We start from the raw sequence: 17,939 nt of genomic DNA on the forward strand, positions 1-17,939 counted from the left end.
CCATTCGTTGTAAAGTGAAACGTTGGATAGTGAGGATATACAGTAAACCTACCGCAGGGAAGCTACCAAAACAAGTATAAAAGTTTAATTCAGAGAGTATGCTACTATCTGGGTCAAACTTTTTTTTTACTTAATTACCAGATAGATCAAATGTAAATTAAAACAGGATTACAGTATGTGCATGTTTTATTTATATTTTCTAATAGTAAATATCAAACATTTGGGTAATATTAGTAGCCATACTGTGAAAAATAACCCATTTTGCTAACCTATGGAATAAAACATCTATCCTGAGTCAAATAAATGTTTGGGTGACACATAGCAATTTAAAATAATACCTGACTCTAATTTTTTTTATGCCAGATTCAACTTGGCAGGTGAATCTGACACAGCCACGGGTTCAACTCTGTTTTTCGCCGCACTAATAAAAACAATTTTTGACACTCTAGGTGCACATTGAGGGGAGGGAGAGATGGTATTAAATTGGTGCACACAAATGCAATATAATTTATGATTTCCATGTAATGTTAAAAATGCCATTTGAGACACATCATACACATGCCCCGAATATCTCCAGAAAGAGATAAGTAGGAGACTGTACAAATAATGGTCTACATTAAAAAAAAGAGTCACCAGGAAAGACGAAAATACCTCGATATGTACAATTTAGAGGAGAGAAGAAAGAGGGGAGTATGACAAAACTTTCAAATATATTTAACGAGTTTCAACAATGTACAGGAGGGAAGCAAATTTCTGAGAAATGCTGGAGCAGGAGTGGCCAACTCAAGTCCTCAAGGGTCACCAACAGGTAAAGGTATTAGGCCGAGTCCCCAGTGTAGGCTACGGCGCGCAGTGCTGCCAACAGGGTGGGTCTGCCGGGGTTTGCGTCCAAGGCCCGGTTGGCGTGTCATTAAAAAAAAACATTCTGAGAAAAAAATAATTCCGGCGATCTTTCCGTGTAGGGAAGTAGGGTGTCCGGCCTGCAGGGCCCAGGGATGGGATGAGTGGCGCATGTTGGGCTGGCTGCCCCCCCCCCCCCCAATCGCCAGACCCCTTCCTTGCTCACCCCCCCTGGTCCTGTCTCCCCACCCACATGGGCACCCGAGGGGAATGTGGGCCAGAGGGGGACGTGCCGTGGCAAGTGCACACCAACCTTGTTCCCCGTGCGCCTACCTACAGCCCCAGGAAGCAGCCACAGGGACCGGGAGCAGGGAGGGGAAGCGCCGCATATGCTGCCTGTGGACCCATTCCCCCGTGCTCCCAACATGGGACAGAGGGGAAGCGCCATGGCGAGCCTTCGCCCACGAGCCCAGCTGGTGCCCACGCCAGACTCCTGTCTGGGCAGTCACCTATCCACCACCCACCCAGGCAGTCAAGGCAATCACCCACCCACCAAGGAAGTCAACCCAGTCAGTCACCCTCCCACCCTGGAAGTCAGTCAGTCACCCACTCAGACAGTCAGTCACCTACCCAGGCAGTCAGTCACCCACCCATGCAGTCAAGGCAGTCAGTCACTCACCCAGGCTGTTAGTCAGTCACCCACCCAGGCAGTTAGTAAGTCACTCACCCAGGAAGTCAGTCACCCACCTAGGCAGACAGCCAGCTACCCACCCAGGTAGTTAGTCACCCACCCAGGCAGTCAGTCACCCACCCATTCAGGCAGTCACCTGAGGCAGTCAGTCACTGTGATGGTGAAGGGGTACCCTGGCTATTAATAAAGGTATTTGGCCTGGCTTGGTGCCCCTGAACCAGATTGGGAATTGTTGTGTCAGCTCTGCAACCTAACCAGGGTAATAATACTGCAAATGTATTCAAAATGCCCGTGTCTCTCCCCCCAGGGATAAGGGGGCGAGATTAATACCATGTATCAACTGTATAAGCCATGTAACAGGGTCCCCTGAGTCATATTGGGTAAATGTAAAGTGTCAGCTCTGCAGCCCAATTGTGGCATGTAACTGAATGTGTAATAAAATATGTGGTTTTTTTTTACTGTTCCAGGAGTGTTGGCCAGCAGAGATGTGCAAGGCATGAGTCTCAGGGGTGATTTTACAGTAAAATCTTGTCAGGGCCAATGTTGCGGGTACACCGAAACATGCACTCAGAAATCTCCCCAGATTCCTGAGGACATGAGGAACACAGACCACTGGACAAAATCCTCTCTAGAACGCAGTTTGCAGCTCACCACCAAATCCCCCTGCTTCAGCACAAACCAGGGCAGCAAGACCAGGCAGGGAACTGAGTTACATTACAGGACCCGGAGTATGCCAAAATCCCAGAACCCAGTGAGGGGTTCCATACATCTCTCACCAGGTATAAGGTGGAGAGAGTTGTAGGGGTTAAATTAAAATGTAGAGTGTCAGCTCTGCAGCCCACTAAGCGCTGCAGTCCTGTAAAATGTGTCAGAATTGTCTGTGTGTCTCCCACCAGGGATTAGGTGGCAAGGATCATATCATGTTTTAAATGTATGGGTTATTGTAACAATATTTTTCTGAATAAGAGGAAAAGAAAATGGTTTTTCACAATACACAAGGGTTATATTTTTATTACAGTAAGGAAGTCATTTAGTATAGATAAAAGTCCATTTGCATAGGGAGCTACTCCGCGTACCAGCTTCAAAGGCCAGGAGATGACGGTGTTAACCATTGGGGTAGCCAGGATAAGGACGTGTTAAACCTTTTGTTAGCAAAGAGAGATGAAGGAAGAGAATCTCAATAAGCATCCTGGCAAATGGCAGACTTTCAGGCGCTGAGCCGGCAGGGGGGCTAGCATGAAAAATGGGGAAAGATGGCATTTATCGCACATATTCAGTTGCTATACTTAAGCTCTCTGCCAGGTTCTGTAGAGACTGACAGAACTCTGCTACAGGTGGGATGATTGGTTCCCACGCAAAAGATTGGCTGCACATGATACAGATAGGCTTTTGATGTTTTTAAAAAGTCTGGTGCAGCTAGTCAGGAGTTAGTTCCATCATGTAATAAGATTCATCGGAGCTACAACGTGCGGTGAAAAGGTCATAACATCGTAACTAAGAATTGCACCCTACTTCAAAAGTTCGTTAGAACTAAGGATTGGAGAAAGAATCCTGCAAGGACAGAACGAAAACATTCCTTTCGGCGGAGAAACAGGGGCTGCAAGCGGCGCCCCTAGCAAGGATGGTTACACAGCTCTTTTGTGCAGCAACCCCGCTATTGGGAATTGATGCCTAGAGACTTGATTTCTGTGGATTTCATTCCGTGGACATTTTATTTTGTTTTGCCCCATTCCAGTAAGTGTTTATGAATGTTATTTTGTAAATCAAGCCGTGTGTGTTTCCTGTGTAAATAAATTACAATTTACTTTATCTCGCGCTTTGTTTAATCAAAGGATCCAGGTATTTTTGTGTTAAAAGCACTGGCCTCCTGTGACAGTCACACACCCACGCAGTCAAGGCAGTCAGTCACCTACCCAGGCATTCAGTCAGTCACCCACACAGGCAGTCAGTAAGTCACCCACCCACCCACCCACCCATGCAGTCAGTAAGTCACCCAACTGAAGGCAGGCAGTCACCCACCCACCCACCAGGGCAGTCAGTAAGTCACCCACCCATTCAGGCAGTCAGTCTGAGTCAGTCAACCACCCAGGCAGGCAATCAGTCAGTCAGTCAGTCAGTCAACCACCCACCCAGGCAGGCAGTCAGCCAGTCAGTCACCCACCTAGGCAGTCACCCACCCAGGCAGTCAGTCAAACCAGGCAGTCATTCACCCACCAACCCAGGCAGTTAGTCAGTCAAAGGCAGTCCGTCAGTAAGTCACCCACCCAGGCGGTCAGTAAGACACCCACCCACCCAGGCAGTCAGTCACCCACCCAGGCAACCACCCACCCAGGAAGTCAATGGCAGTCACCCACCCATTCAGGCAGTCAGTCACCCACCCACCCATTCAGACAGTCAGTCACCCACACACCCAGGCAGTCATCCACCCACCCAGTCAAGGCAGTCAGTCACCCACCCAACCCACCCAGTCAGTCACCCACCCAGGCAGTCTGTCAGTCACCCACCCAGGCAGTCAGTCACCCACCCATCCAGGCAGTCAGTCAGTCACCCACCCACTCAGTCAGTCAATAGGCAGTCAGTGACCAAGACCCAACCAGACAGTCAGTCACCCACCCAGCCAGTCACCCACCCATGTGCCTTCTATCTCCCCTCCGAAACCAGCCCCACTGCCCGCCAATTGAAGACCCCCCCCCCCCATCCGGCCAGTTGAAGGCTCCACACCCCCCCTCCTTCCCGGCCGGTTGAATGCTCCCCCGGACGGTTGAAGCGCAGGCTGATTGAAGGCCCCCCCGCAGGCCAGTTGAAGGTTCCCCCCTCTGGGCTGGTTGAAGCCTCCCCCCCATGGGCCACTTGAAAGCCCCCTAACTGACCAATCGAATGCCCCCACATGTACCGGTTGAAGAGAGGTACTGTAACTCATTTTAGTCCCATACTGTACTTTACCCCCCAAGGCCCATACTTAACACCCCCAGGCCCATACTTACCCCCCAACCCCCAGGCCCATAATTAACTCTCCCCCTAGACCCATACTGAATCTCCGCCAGGTCTTTTGTCACATTGGATGTAGCATTTGGTATCTTTGTCTTTTGTTGAAAATATTAAAATAAACAGATTGCATTGTAATGTTTTTTTCCGTATTACAATAAGAAGAAAACAATTAAGTAAAAGTTGCGTGCTAAAACTTTTTTCCATGGTAGGTGCGCTATGGGTTGGGGGGGGCGTGATGGGTTCGGGGGGGCGGCTCCTTTCATTTGTCATGGCCCCATGATTTCTGTTGGTGGCCCTGACGGCGCATGCGCCACACACCATAGCACAGCCCTCTATGAATTTTGTCTTCCCGTGCCATGATCACGTGTCGGTGCTGCCAATGCCCAGTCATGGCCGTGCCCCCTGTCATGGCCCCGCCCCAGCGCATATCATCGCTCCCCTATGGGCCGCACAACGTGGCTTTCAACTGTGCACGAGCCGTCAGGTGCGAGTCCAGCAGGTAAGACGGGGACTGTAGCCTTAGGGCTATCCCTGCTTCAGCACAGGTGGTGCAAGTCATTCTGACTGAGCCACTGATTGAGACACCTGTGCTGAAGCAGGGCTATCCTAAAATCTGACCTGCTGGTGGCCCTTTAGAACTGGAGATGGCCACCCCTGTATTAGAGATCAAGCTGTGAAGTAGAAGGGTGGCAGGATAAGGAGAAATGTGAGAATGGGTGATGATTTTTTGGAATATCCTTGCAACAGGGGTGGTAAAGGTTAATGCCGAAAGGGGACGCAGAAACGCTTTGCATGGCTGCCAGGCAGGATAAGGAGAAATGTGAGGATGGGTGGTGATTTTTTGGAATATCCTCGCAACAGGGGTGGTAAAGGTTAATGCCGAAAGGGGACGCAAAAATGCTTTGCATGGCTGTCAGGCAATCATAATGATCAAAGAACGTCAAGGATAAAATATGGCCTGAGGTTTTACAGAAAATGGGGTAACAAGGTGTGCCAAATAGCTCTTTCTGCTGGCAAATTCTGTCTACATCCTGTAAGCAAGGGAATTGCACTCACATAGAGGATGGAAATTGCACTCACACAGAGGGTGGGAATTGCACACACACAGAGGGTGGGAATTGCACACACACAGAGGGTGGGAATTGCACACACACAGAGGGTGGGAATTGCACTCGCACAGAGGATGGGAATTGCACTCGAACAGAGGATGGGAATTGCACTCGCACAGAGGATGGGAATTGCACTCGCACAGAGGATGGGAATTGCACTCGCACAGAGGATGGGAATTGCACTCGCACAGAGGATGGGAATTGCACTCGCACAGAGGATGGGAATTGCACTCGCACAGAGGATGGGAATTGAAAACATAGAGGATGAAAATTGCACTCACAGAGAGGATGGGAATTGAACTCACACAGAGGATGGGAATTGCACTTACACAGAGGATGGGAATTGCACGCACACAGAGGATGGGAATTGCACGCACACAGAGGATGGGAATTGCACTCACACAGAGGATGGGAATTGAACACAGAGGGTGGGAATTGCACTCACACAGAGGATGGGAATTGCACTCACACAGAGGATGGGAATTGCACTCACACAGAGGATGGGAATTGCACTCACACAGAGGGTGGGAACTGCACTCACACAGAGGGTGGGAATTGCACTCACATAGAGGATGCGAATTGCACTCACATAGAGGATGAGAATTGCACTCACAGAGGATGTTTTTAAGTATGATAATAAAAAAGGATATAATCTGACTGGCTCTAGGCATATGAGATCACACAGCTTTCCAAACTACTACTTGAACAGATCTGTTGTTTAAGATACTTACAAGAATACAAAGATGAAGCGATGGCATTGATGCACAAACCCCAGCAGCCTACTTCCACCCCTCGTTCATAGGTAAGATATGCTGTGGAGTTATGCTCTGCATATGGATTTCCATGGTACACAATCTGGAAAGTGACAAAACAGAAAATAACAGTGACTATAACTACTTTAATGCATATTTATAACCGTACACTTAAAATACAGTGTACCACAATATTTTACAGTGAGTGACACTAAAGTTGTAATTATACATTGTCCATTTTAAGGTTTGTATGGAGGCAAAATGTAAGTTTATTAATTGTGAAAATAATGCATTCTACATTTCATTGTCATTAATAGAGACGGGCGAACCAGTCCAAACCCGTTTCCGGGATTTGTTCATATTTGCCATGGAAAATCTGTTCCGAGGTGTAACATCTGCCAACGGATTGCTACAGTTTCAATTTACGGGGATAAATCCAAAACTGCCATTGGCTACAATCCACTGGTCAATATTAACGATCCATTCACGGTTTCCGCAATCCGCTGACGGATTTTAAGAATGCAATCCGTGGATTCAGCAATATGTGTGTGGATTCTTAAAATTCCGTCAGCCAATTGCGGAATCCGCAGATGGATTGTCGGCGTTAAAAATAAATAAATAAATAATTGAAAAACAAAAAAAAATCTGCAAAAGGCGAATCACCATTTTTAAGACTGATCCGCTGATATCCGCGGACTAAAGGAACCGGCCGATTCGCAGGGATCCAAATCTGCCCCCCCCCACCCCAAAATTGCCCATTATTAACATTAGTTAATTAGTCATTAACATAAAATGTCCACATTGCAGATTGACTTAATAAACATGAACAATAAGCTATTGGTTTAAACCAATACATAGTAGATCACTAAATCCATTGCAAATAACCAATTTGACATATGCTCGAAAAATTTGGATAATTTTAAAGTATGTTATGAGAGTAAAAAAGTGACAAAAACCCTCCCTCTCACAACAACAAAAAATACCACTTAAGAGCACATTCACATATCTCAGACAGGTCCACAAACCTGTGTTTACCCATTATCTCTTAGCATACAATTCTGCCGCTGGGGATTCTGGGTAATGACATTCAAATGAACACACAGGGTCACTTTTTACTTATCTATTTTAACGGGGAACCCCATATATGCATGCCTAACCATAACAAGTACAACATTGTCAAAATAACCAGCTTTAATTCAGAAAATCACCATTCAGTATAGCCCTACTCCAATGTTTAGGTTCCTAGAGGGGCCCTACTCAGGAATACTTAATAACACGTGTAGAACACTTAGCCCCCACCCCCTGGGAGATATGGCGGCTACTTTGTGTGGGGTGTGCTACCTGTGGCTCACAGGAGGCCTGAGACTCCGCTGCTGGGAGCCTAGGGTGTGTCTGATCCATCTGGTGACAGTGCCTCAACCTGTGTGGGAGCCTACTATGTTGGATAACCCCGCCACAGGACCCAATACAATGATACACACACTGATAAGAATAATAGTTTACTGTATGCATAAGAGAAAGGACAACACTATAATGTCCCCACCAACTAGGCCACGCATGGCTGTAACCCCACAGTGCCCTCCCACTCAGTGTTCACACCTGATGGAATATCCTCCAAAGTACTGAGGTGCCCTTAGACACCCAATCATCCTGGTGTCCACAAGAAGCAACCCACCCAATGTGTGAGAGAGTGCTGCCCACAACTAATGTGCGTAAAGTTGGTGCACTTGTTACCTGCCGGGTACTCCAGCACCCGGTAGCGCCGACTGTAGACAAAGGGGCCATCCGGTCCCACGCCGTCGTCGTCAGCGACGAGTCCGCCACCAAGTTGGGTGGTGTCCAGCTGGAGTGTCCCACCTTTATAGTCTCTCTCTCAGTGCGTGGTGATCTGGTCCCAGCAACCACAAGCTGAGGGGAGTCAGGGCCTATCTTGGGCCTAAGGGGGTCTCTGGCCTAGTGCAGGGGTCACAGGGAGAATTGGAGGATGCCATGCTGTATGCCAAATAAAGATGCCGTTGTACCAGCAATAATGTGTGGTCATTGTAAAGGAGAATTGCCTGTAGAGACCATTCTGCTTCCAGCAGGATCCTCATGGGATGGAGACGCTGCACCCTAGGAGGAAAAGCCATCCCTGTTGCTGCTCCCACACAACATCAGTGGAGCAACTCAGACCTCCTGTAACAAGCAGGTGAGCTAAAGCACTGGGGAAACACCCAGGTAGTGGCCCGATCTCCCGTGGGAGGGAGGGGAACAGGTGCTACACACACATATGTAAATGATGCAACAATGGCACAAACTCACTTGCTACATTAAGAAACAAGAGTCTACACAAAGTAATGAACAAGGCAAAACATAGGTTAAAGCAAACAATAGATAATATGTACAGTATAAGGTATTAATAAACATCTGACACATCATAAAATAATAATAAATGTAATATAATATAGCCATGGCTGGTCGAGACTATCTTTCTACCTTCCTGTCATGTAAGTTCTGATAGCTACAGACAGTGGCAGGCTATCCTGTGGGGTTACCCACCCTCATGCTGCTTCTCTGAGTGACAGGGGTGGAGGTGAACAGGAGTCTGTGTACAGCCAATCATGGTGCAGACCCTGTGCCCCCTTTCCCCCCCTCCCCCCTGTGAACTTAGGGAGTGTGACGACTCAGGAGATTCCTTCCTCTCCTTATCCCTCTCTCCCATCTCCTGTCACCCTTTCTACTCCTTCCCACTCCTCTCCTTTACCTTCTACCTCTCTCCCCTTGCCGCAGCGCGTTCCCCGCAGGTCCCGCATACCCACGCGCTCCCTTAACGCTTGCCTTGATCCACCCCGCTCCCTCTCCCCCGCGATAGCTCCTTTACCTTCCCCTGTGGTGCCATTCGTCCCGTTGCCTCCTCCTCACGTGGTGACCGTGGCGCGGCACTCCGCGCACCTGGTGACGCGTCCGGTGCGTGCGTCCCCTCAGCCCACGGAGGACGCGCGTGCATGCTCCTCCCTGCCCTTGCTGGCCATCGCGCGGGCACAGGCCTCGCGTGCGTTCCCCTCCTGTTGGCTCCATCCTCCTCCTGCAGTCTTCCCCTGCTCCGTGCGGGCCGCGCCTGTGTTGCAACCTGTGCACGCGCATCCCCAGCTTACAGGGGGTGCGCGCACAGACGCTTCTTATCAGGTTTCCCCTGTCTCCGCCTCCCAAGCTGTACAGGCCATTCGCCTGACTGCCCCTTCTGTCTCCTCCTCTTCTTCCCCTGACCTATCTCCAGCTTCTCACTCAGAAGCATGTGTGAAGAGCTCCCAGGCATTTGGTAAGGATTCAGCTTTATTCTTTCTTTATTTGTTATATTTTGCTGTGGATCTGTGGGGGAGTATAATGTGAGTATACTGTGAGATTTTTAGAGGGTTTTGGGTGCTTTTTCAGGTTTAAAAACCGTTTTATGTTTTCACCCAGAGGCTGCAGTGATTCAACCCAGCAAAGCTACACTGTGGCTGGCTGGAAACTGTAGTCTCAACCCCTCTCACCTCACCCACCCCTGGTTGTTTCTTTTTCTTCTAATTTCACCTTATTTTAAGCCTGATTTCCTTTTGTCATTTGCATTTTTGGGAGCTCTGTGTCTTACTTTAAGACCTTCAATATTGTGGTGTGGTTTCTTGTAAGAGAGAGAGTTAAATAATAAGGGGAGAAATGAGAAGATTACAGCAGGTTTTAAAAAGCTGTTTTTCGTCCCCTCCCTGTGCAGAGATAGTTAATTGGTTCTTAAAGGGACAGTTTCCTCTCTGCATCTCTCTCCCTAAGCACTATTTCCTCCCCTTACTTAGAGGCTTGTTTTATCATGCCTGGGGGGAATAGGACTACTGCAGCAACAGGGGCCACATCTGGACATAGGACTCCAAAAACTGGGGCCCCTAGGATCAATAACGGTACATCCAGTGCCCTGGCCACACCTCCCCCGGCTCCTGTTGTCAGTTTAACCCCTGCAGTCCCAGTTCCAACATGGGCGCAGGTGGCAGCTGCAGGCGTTGACCCCAGCAACAACAACGCTGGGGCCACGCCCTGTCTGAGCAGGAAGCTTGGGGTGAGGTGCCCAATGTCACCTGGCCTCAACATGGAGATCTATGTGAGGGCTGTGGCAGACGTTGTGGGTCCCTCTGCTGTGGTGGCGGCCAGCAAGATGTATGGGAGGGGCATTTTTTTCCCTCCGTACGCTGACTGCCACCTACACCCTGGTGCAGAAAGGTATCAATGTAGGGGGGACCTACATCCCTATAGAACGCATGGAGGGGTTAGGCACAAAGGTCATCCTTTCAAATGTGCCCCCCTTCATCCCAGACAGCCTCTTGCGGCCGCACCTGCAAACCCTGGGAGACATTAAATCTCCTATAACAAAATTATCTTTGGGATAGGGCGATGAGGCATGTGCTCTCATTTAGGCGGCAGGTACAGCTGCTGCTGCCGGGGAGCACAGAATCTGTGGAGGGGTCCTTTAGGGTCCATTCAATACACTATGTTCTATGGCACGGAGGGGGTTAGGTGTTATTTGTGCAAGGAGCTGGGGCACACTCGTAGGAGTTGCCCCAAAGGGAATAGAAATCCCACTTCAGCTCCTGCACCCGCCCCTCCCTCTGCCAAGACACCCGGTGCTGCTATGCCCACCACAGCGGGGCCCTCGAGGGCCCAGGTCCCTCCAGGGACCGCAAGAGATGTCGCTGTCCCATCCCGAACAGTGACATCTGTACCTTTCCCCAAAAAACAGAGGGAGAAGGAAAAACCCTCGAGGGCTCAAGTCCCCTCTGGGACCGCAGGAGATGTCGCTGTCCCATCTCGAACAGTGACGTCTGTGCCCACCACAGCGGGGCCCTCGGGGGCCCAGGCCCCCCCTGGGACCGCAGGAGATGTCGCTGTCCCATCTCGAACAGTGACATCTGCGCCCACCACAGAGGGGTCCTCGGGGGCCCAGGCCCCCCCTGGGACCGCAGGAGATGTCGCTGCCCCATCTCGAGCAGTGACATCTGCACCTCTCCCCAGGGAGCAGAGGGAGGGGGTCGCCCTGGAGTGGCCACCCTCTGTTGTCGCTGTCCCCCACCCGGGAGGAGACACCCTGTGCCGCTGCGCCCACCGGGGCGGGGCCCTCGGGGGCCCAGGTCCCCCCTGGGACCGCAGGAGATGTCGCTGCCCCGTCTCGAGCAGTGAACTCTGCACCTTTCCCCGGGGAGCGGAGAGAGGGTGAGGTGGTCGCCCTGGAGTGGCCTCCCTCTGTTGTCACTGTCGTCCCCCCCCCCGGGAGGAGACACCCTGTACTGCTGCGCCCACCGCGGCGGAGCCCTCAGGGGCCCAGGTCCCCCCTGGTACCGCAGGAGATGTCGCTGCCCCATCTCGGGCGGTAACGTCTGCAGAGGGAGAAGAAAAGAGTCACCCTGAAGAAGTCACCCTCTGTTGTCGCTGTCTCCCCCCAGGAGCACCCTACCCCCAATGTAAGCATCGTACAGGGTGCGGGAAGCGGTGGGAGTCTCCCACTGAGGAGGTAGCGGTACTCTTTTTTGGGGAATCAATCCCCAGGAAGAGGAAAGAAAAAACTAAGAACAAGAGGGTGATTGAGGAGGGCGAGGAGGGTGAACCGTATTACGTTCACCCTCAGAAGTCTCTGAAGCGGAAAGCAACATCAATTCTGCACAGGGTGGCCCTGTCCGGCCCACAGGTTAGGATTAGCCAGTGTAAGCCGGACCCCATAAATATGCAGTCCCCCCCCCTCGAAGATCTGGAGGGTATGCAGAAGGAGGTACCCGGCATCCCTGGGGTGGAAGATGAAAGTGCTCAACAATATGAGGCTTTGCTCCTAGAAATGGACGTTGGGGAGCCTTCCAACACCACTCCCAGTTGGAGAACATCCCCCGGGGACTTGTGTTTCGGTGAATCTGCTGCGCCGGACGTAGTTGTCTTCGGGGACACCTGAGGCTGAGCCCCGGTTTGTGTCACCGGAAGAAGGGGATGGGCTAGGGCTGACCCCCGTGGTTGGGGGTTTGGAGGATGGAGCGAGGGAGGCTGGTGTGGGTGAGGGTGTTTTAGCGAGCACTTCATTTTGCATCTGGGAGATGCCAGATGTGAGCTCTCCTGGTGAGGAGTTTTGGTCGGCACTTTGTTGGAGGCGACTGCTGGGCTGGACCCTCCCTATGAGGTACTTGCTGAAAAGTGCCCTCCCACGATTAATGCAAACGCCCGTGGCATCCTGTTTGTTCGCATGGTGGTAGAGGAGACCAGGAGGGCACTGTGTGCCTCGTTGGCCCCCAAGGACACTAGGGAGACCGCTACCTCTGCCATACCGCCACCAGCTACCCCTGAACATCCCACCCCGGGGTTGGATGTGGAGGATATAGTGGACCCCCTCATGGAAACACCGAGGAGGGGACCCACTTTAAGGCTGAGAAAGGCCCCCGCAGGGAAGGGCGGGAGTCTCAGTTTTTCAGTCAAGAGGAGCTCGGGGAGTTGGGGCTCAGTGAGGAGTCCTCTGGCACCGCGGAGGCGGTGGACTCTTTGACCCCCATTATCCCTGCCCAGGAGCTAGATGGTTTCCTGGAGGATACCCTCTGCAAACACAGAACCACGAAGGTGCAGTTGGCCCTTGGAAGGTGGAAGGATGCTTCGGTCATTCTCCACTCTCTCTTAGTATACATCAGGGCTAACCACAAGGCCAAAATCTCTGGGCCTATCCATCTTCGTGTCCTGAAATTTCATAAATTGATGCGAGACCACATAAAGGCTTCTCGGGGTGTAGCTCCCTGAGTGCCTGTAGAAAGCAAAACTTCTGATTACCAATGGCTTTGAGCATCGGTACACTTAACGTGAATGGCTGTAAGAACGGGTTTCGCAGGTTCCAGGTACTCTCCTTTTTACAGAAGGGAAAGTATTCTGTGAGTTTCCTGCAGGAAACTCATACCACTCCAGAGGCTGAAGCCAGCTGGCATCTGGAGTGGCGAGGCAAGGTCTTCTTCAGCCACCTCACTTCGTCATCTAGTGGGATGGTGACCCTGTTCTCTGAGTCCTTTTAACCAGAGCTACTGCTTGCCAAAACTGTTGTTCCAGGTTGCCTGTTACATCTCAGGTTCCGGCACGAGGACTACAAGTTTAATTTCTTGAACGTGTATGCTCCTGCCACCGGACACCTGAGAAGGCAGTTCTTCGTCAGAATGTCTGAATTCCTGGAGACAGTCGACGCGGACGAACACGTGGTGCTCGGAGGTGATTTCAACTGCACCCTCGAGGCTCTGAAAGACCGGAATGGCCCGGAGCCACACCCGTGTTCTGCGTCGGCCTTGCAGGAGGTCATCACCCGTTACTCCTTGGTAGACGTCTGGCGAGAACAACATCCCGAGGCATCCACTGAGTTCACCCATGTTAGGATGTTTAGGGGTGAACGGATGTCCTGGTCCCGGATCGACAGGCTGTATATATCCAGCCACAGCCTGTCACGAGCCCAGTCCAGTACCATTAGGCTGGCGCCATTTTCGGACCACAATTGTGCGTCCATGACGGTGGCGCTACTACCAGCAGCGCCCTCGGCTGCCTATTGGCACTTCAACAATACATTGTTGGAAGACAAGGGGTTTGCGACTTCGGTCCGAGACTTTTGGATGGCCTGGAGAGGTTGCAGATCAGACTTTGCCACGTTAGAGCAGTGGTGGGACGTGGGCAAGGTTCATCTGCGCCTCGTTTGTCAGGAGTACACCAAAGGTGCCAGCAGGCGGCGCGATGCTGAGATCGAGGCCCTTAGGGAAGAGGTGCTCGATCTCGAGAAGCGGCTGTCTGTGGCAGGAGACCAATATCTGCAGTGTGCGTACGTGGAGAGGAAGTGCGCTCTCCGGGACTTGGAAGATCGGAGAGCTCGGGGGGCGTATGTGCGATCCCGCATCCACTTCCTTCGGGAGATGGGTCACGGGTTGCGCCTCTTCTATGCACTGGAGAAAAAGAGGGGAAACCGTAAACATATCACCTGCTTGCTAGCAGAAGACGGTACCCCTCTGACTGACCCGGAGAGCACCCGGGACAGAACCCGGAGATTCTACGTAGACCTTTTCTCTCCGGAGTCCATCCAGCCAGACGCATGCAGGGTCTTATGGGAGAGGCTTCCCACGGTCGGCGAGGGTGGAAGGGAGCGGCTTGAGTTACCTTTGACTCTGGCCGAGCTCTCTGAAGCCCTCCGTCTCATGTCCTGCGGAAAAACGCCGGGGCTAGACAGGCTGACTGTGGAGTTCTTCCGGTTTTTCTGGGAGATGCTGGGACCTGATTTCACCGAGGTCCTGGCCGAAGCCCTGGAGACCGGTGAGATGCCCCTTTCATGTCGGCGGGCAATACTGTCTTTGCTGCCGAAGAAGGGGGATCTCCCGCCAGATCTCTAACTGGCGACAGGTCTCACTGCTAAGCACGGACTATAAGATCGTAGCCAAAGCGCTCTCGCTGAGGCTCAAGTCAGTGCTGGCAGAGGTGATTCACCCCGACCAGTCCTATACTGTCCCGGGCAGGAGTATTCATGACAACATCTTTCTGGCCCGGGACCTGCTACATCACGCGCAGAGGACTGGTCTGTCACTCGCCCTCCTGTCCCTAGATCAGGAGAAGGCGTTTGACAGGGTGGATCACCGTTACCTCATGCAGACCCTGCGGGAGTTTGGCTTCGGCCCACAATTTGTGGGCTTTCTCCAGATGCTGTACGCCTCTGCAGAGTGTCTGGTGAAGATCAATTGGTCCCTGACGGCACCTTTTGTGTTTGGTCGGGGAGTACGTCAAGGGTGCCCCCTGTCTGGGCAACTGTACGCGCTGGCCATTGAGCCTTTCCTCTGCCTACTGAGGAGGAGGCTCACCGGGCTTGTGCTGCGGGAGCCCGACATGCGGGTATTCCTGTCGGCTTATGCCGATGACGTGCTCCTCGTGGCCCAGGACCTAGATGATTTAGAGCGGGCGCAAGCGTGCCAAGAGGTCTACACCGCTGCCTCTTCAGCTCAGATCAACTGGTCCAAGTGCTCCGGCATTTTGGTGGGTCCCTTACAGGTGGACTCTTTGCCCCCCATGTTTCGTAATGTCTCGTGGGGGAGCGATACTCTCAAATATCTGGGAGTCTACCTGTCTGTTGCGGAGAACCCGGCCCCGGAAAACTTCAGTGATCTTGAGGAACGAGTCATTGCTCGTCTGGGGTCTTGGGTGTATCTGTCGAGAATGCTTTCCCTCAGGGGAAGAACCCTGGTGATCAACCAGCTGGTGGCCAGTCAGCTATGGCACCGGCTGATAGCCATGGGTCCGACCCCCGAATTTATCAACAAGAGGAGGTTGATGGATTTTCTCTGGATGGGGAAGCATTGGGTCTCTGCAGGAGTTGCGTGCCTTCCTTTGGAGGAGGGTGGACAGGGAGTTGTGTGTGTCCGCTCCCAGTTACACACTTTCCGCCTCCAATACCTGCGGAGATACCTATTCGCAGATCCGTCTCCGCAGTGGTGCCAGCGGGCAACCAGTTTCTTTCGCCAGCTGCGCAATATGAAGTATGACCAGCAACTGTTTATCATCAGGCCCGAGGGTTTAGGTAGAGACCTCTCGGAGCTGCCGGCATACTACCGGGACTTACTTAAGGCCTGGAAACTGGTCTCCGCGACCAGTAAGGAACAGGCGGTGGGGGTTGATTTCCTCGCTGAGCCCCTGCTGTATAATCCGGCAGTGGGGGCTCGGATGTTGGATTCACCCTCTATTTGCCGACGGCTAATCCTAGCACAGGTGACCAGACTCGGGGATCTCCTGGACTTTGAGCGGCGAGACTGGGTTAGGGCAGAGGTGCTCGCGCCCCGTATGGGTCTGCATACTGCCCGCGTCCCTCATCGTTTGATCCGGGAGATTAAAGACCCGACTTACTACAATCTAGGTTCCTACGACTTGGTGCCCCAGCCATTGCCAAACCAATTGCGTCCATAGTCAACTCTATCCTGTCTGCAGGCCATATCCCTAAGACCTGGAAAACTGCCAGAGTTGTCCCAATCTTCAAAAGTGGGGACAAAAACACTGTCTCAAACTACAGGCCAATCTCACTTCTCCCAATTCTATCCAAAGTTATGGAAAAATGTGTCCACTCCCAATTAAGCGATTTCTACACGAAGACAAATTTCCCTAGCCAATTCCAGTCTGGCTTTCGTCCCAAACACTCCACCGTAACTACCCTGCTAAAAGTTTGCAATGAAATCCAGTGTGGAATGGAACGGGGACAACTCACTGGTGCAGTATTCCTAGATTCTGCAAAGGCTTTTGACACAGTTGATCATGTTATCCTGCTTAACAAACTCCAGAGCTCTGGAATAGGGAAACATGCTTTAAACTAGTTTCAGTCCTACCTATCAGGAAGATCCCAACATGTGTCCATCTCAGGCTCTAACTCCAACCCCCTGGATATCACCTGTGGTGTACCGCAAGGCTCTGTTCTGGGGCCCCTACTCTTCTCAGTGTTCATTAATGATCTTCCCACAGCTTGTAAGGAAGCCTCAATACACATGTATGCAGATGACACAATCCTGTATGCACACAGCCATAGCCTCTCTGACCTTCAACACATACTTCAGTCTGACTTTTTGAGACTCGAAAACTGGATTTCCCAAAACAAACTGTTTTTAAACACTGACAAGACTGTAACAATGGTATTTGGGACCAAGACTAAATTTGTAAAGCTTCCAGTGACTGAGCTCCTGATTAGAACCAACGCTACCACCACCCTAACACCTGTCACTAGTTTTAAATACCTGGGCTTATGGTTTGACTCCCACTTAACATTCGGGATGCACATTGATACCCTGACAACCAAGACCTATGCCAAACTAGGGGTACTTTACAGGAACAAATCCTCCCTAAGTCTCCTGGTCAGAAAGCGTATTGCACAGCAGATGCTAATGCCAATTATTGACTATGGAGACATAGTATATGGCTCGGCACCTCAAACCCACCTTAGCAAACTTGACACCCTCTACAATTCAATTTGTCGTTTTGTTCTCCAATGCAACTACAACACACATTACTGCGAAATGCTCAAAGAACTAGATTGGTCATCACTAGAGTCTAGGTGCAAAGTTCACCTTTCCTGTCTCACCCTCAAATACTTTCTGGGCAAGCTACCCAGCTACCTGAACAAGCTCCTCACCCCTACCACATGCAGTACCTATCACCTGAGATCAGACTCCAAAAGACTATTCATGGTCCCAAGACTCAACAAAGTATCCGGACGTTCCTCCTTCTCCTTCCGTGCACCCCAAAACGGGAACAACCTACCAGAGACTCTCATATCCACCACCAGCTTAAGTTCTTTCAAATCTAAGGCTGTCTCACACTTTAATCTGGTCTGTAACTGTTTCATACGCCCATAATATATATTTTCTTTAACTGTGCATGCAATGTATTGTATATAATTTATACCTTGTTCATTTATGTAACTGTATTTGTAACCATGTATTATTTTGTTTTACTCTGTGCCCAGGACATACTTGAAAATGAGAGGTAACTCTCAATGTATTACTTCCTGGTAAAATATTTTATAAATAAATAAATAAATAA

The 17,939-nt window shown here is 51.1% G+C and overlaps 1 protein-coding gene across 1 annotated transcript in view; it reads right to left on the reverse strand.

Moving 5' to 3' along the window:
* SLC45A2 (solute carrier family 45 member 2) overlaps positions 1-17,939 on the reverse strand; it is a 93,777-nt gene that overhangs the window by 23,519 nt on the left and 52,319 nt on the right. The window contains exon 5 of the mRNA XM_075587780.1: positions 6,360-6,483. Coding sequence (XP_075443895.1) covers positions 6,360-6,483 — 124 coding nt within the window. The remainder of the gene's footprint in view (positions 1-6,359; positions 6,484-17,939) is intronic.

This window comes from Ascaphus truei, chromosome 1 (genome assembly GCF_040206685.1).
Source record: "Ascaphus truei isolate aAscTru1 chromosome 1, aAscTru1.hap1, whole genome shotgun sequence".
NCBI classification, from domain to species: domain Eukaryota; kingdom Metazoa; phylum Chordata; class Amphibia; order Anura; family Ascaphidae; genus Ascaphus; species Ascaphus truei.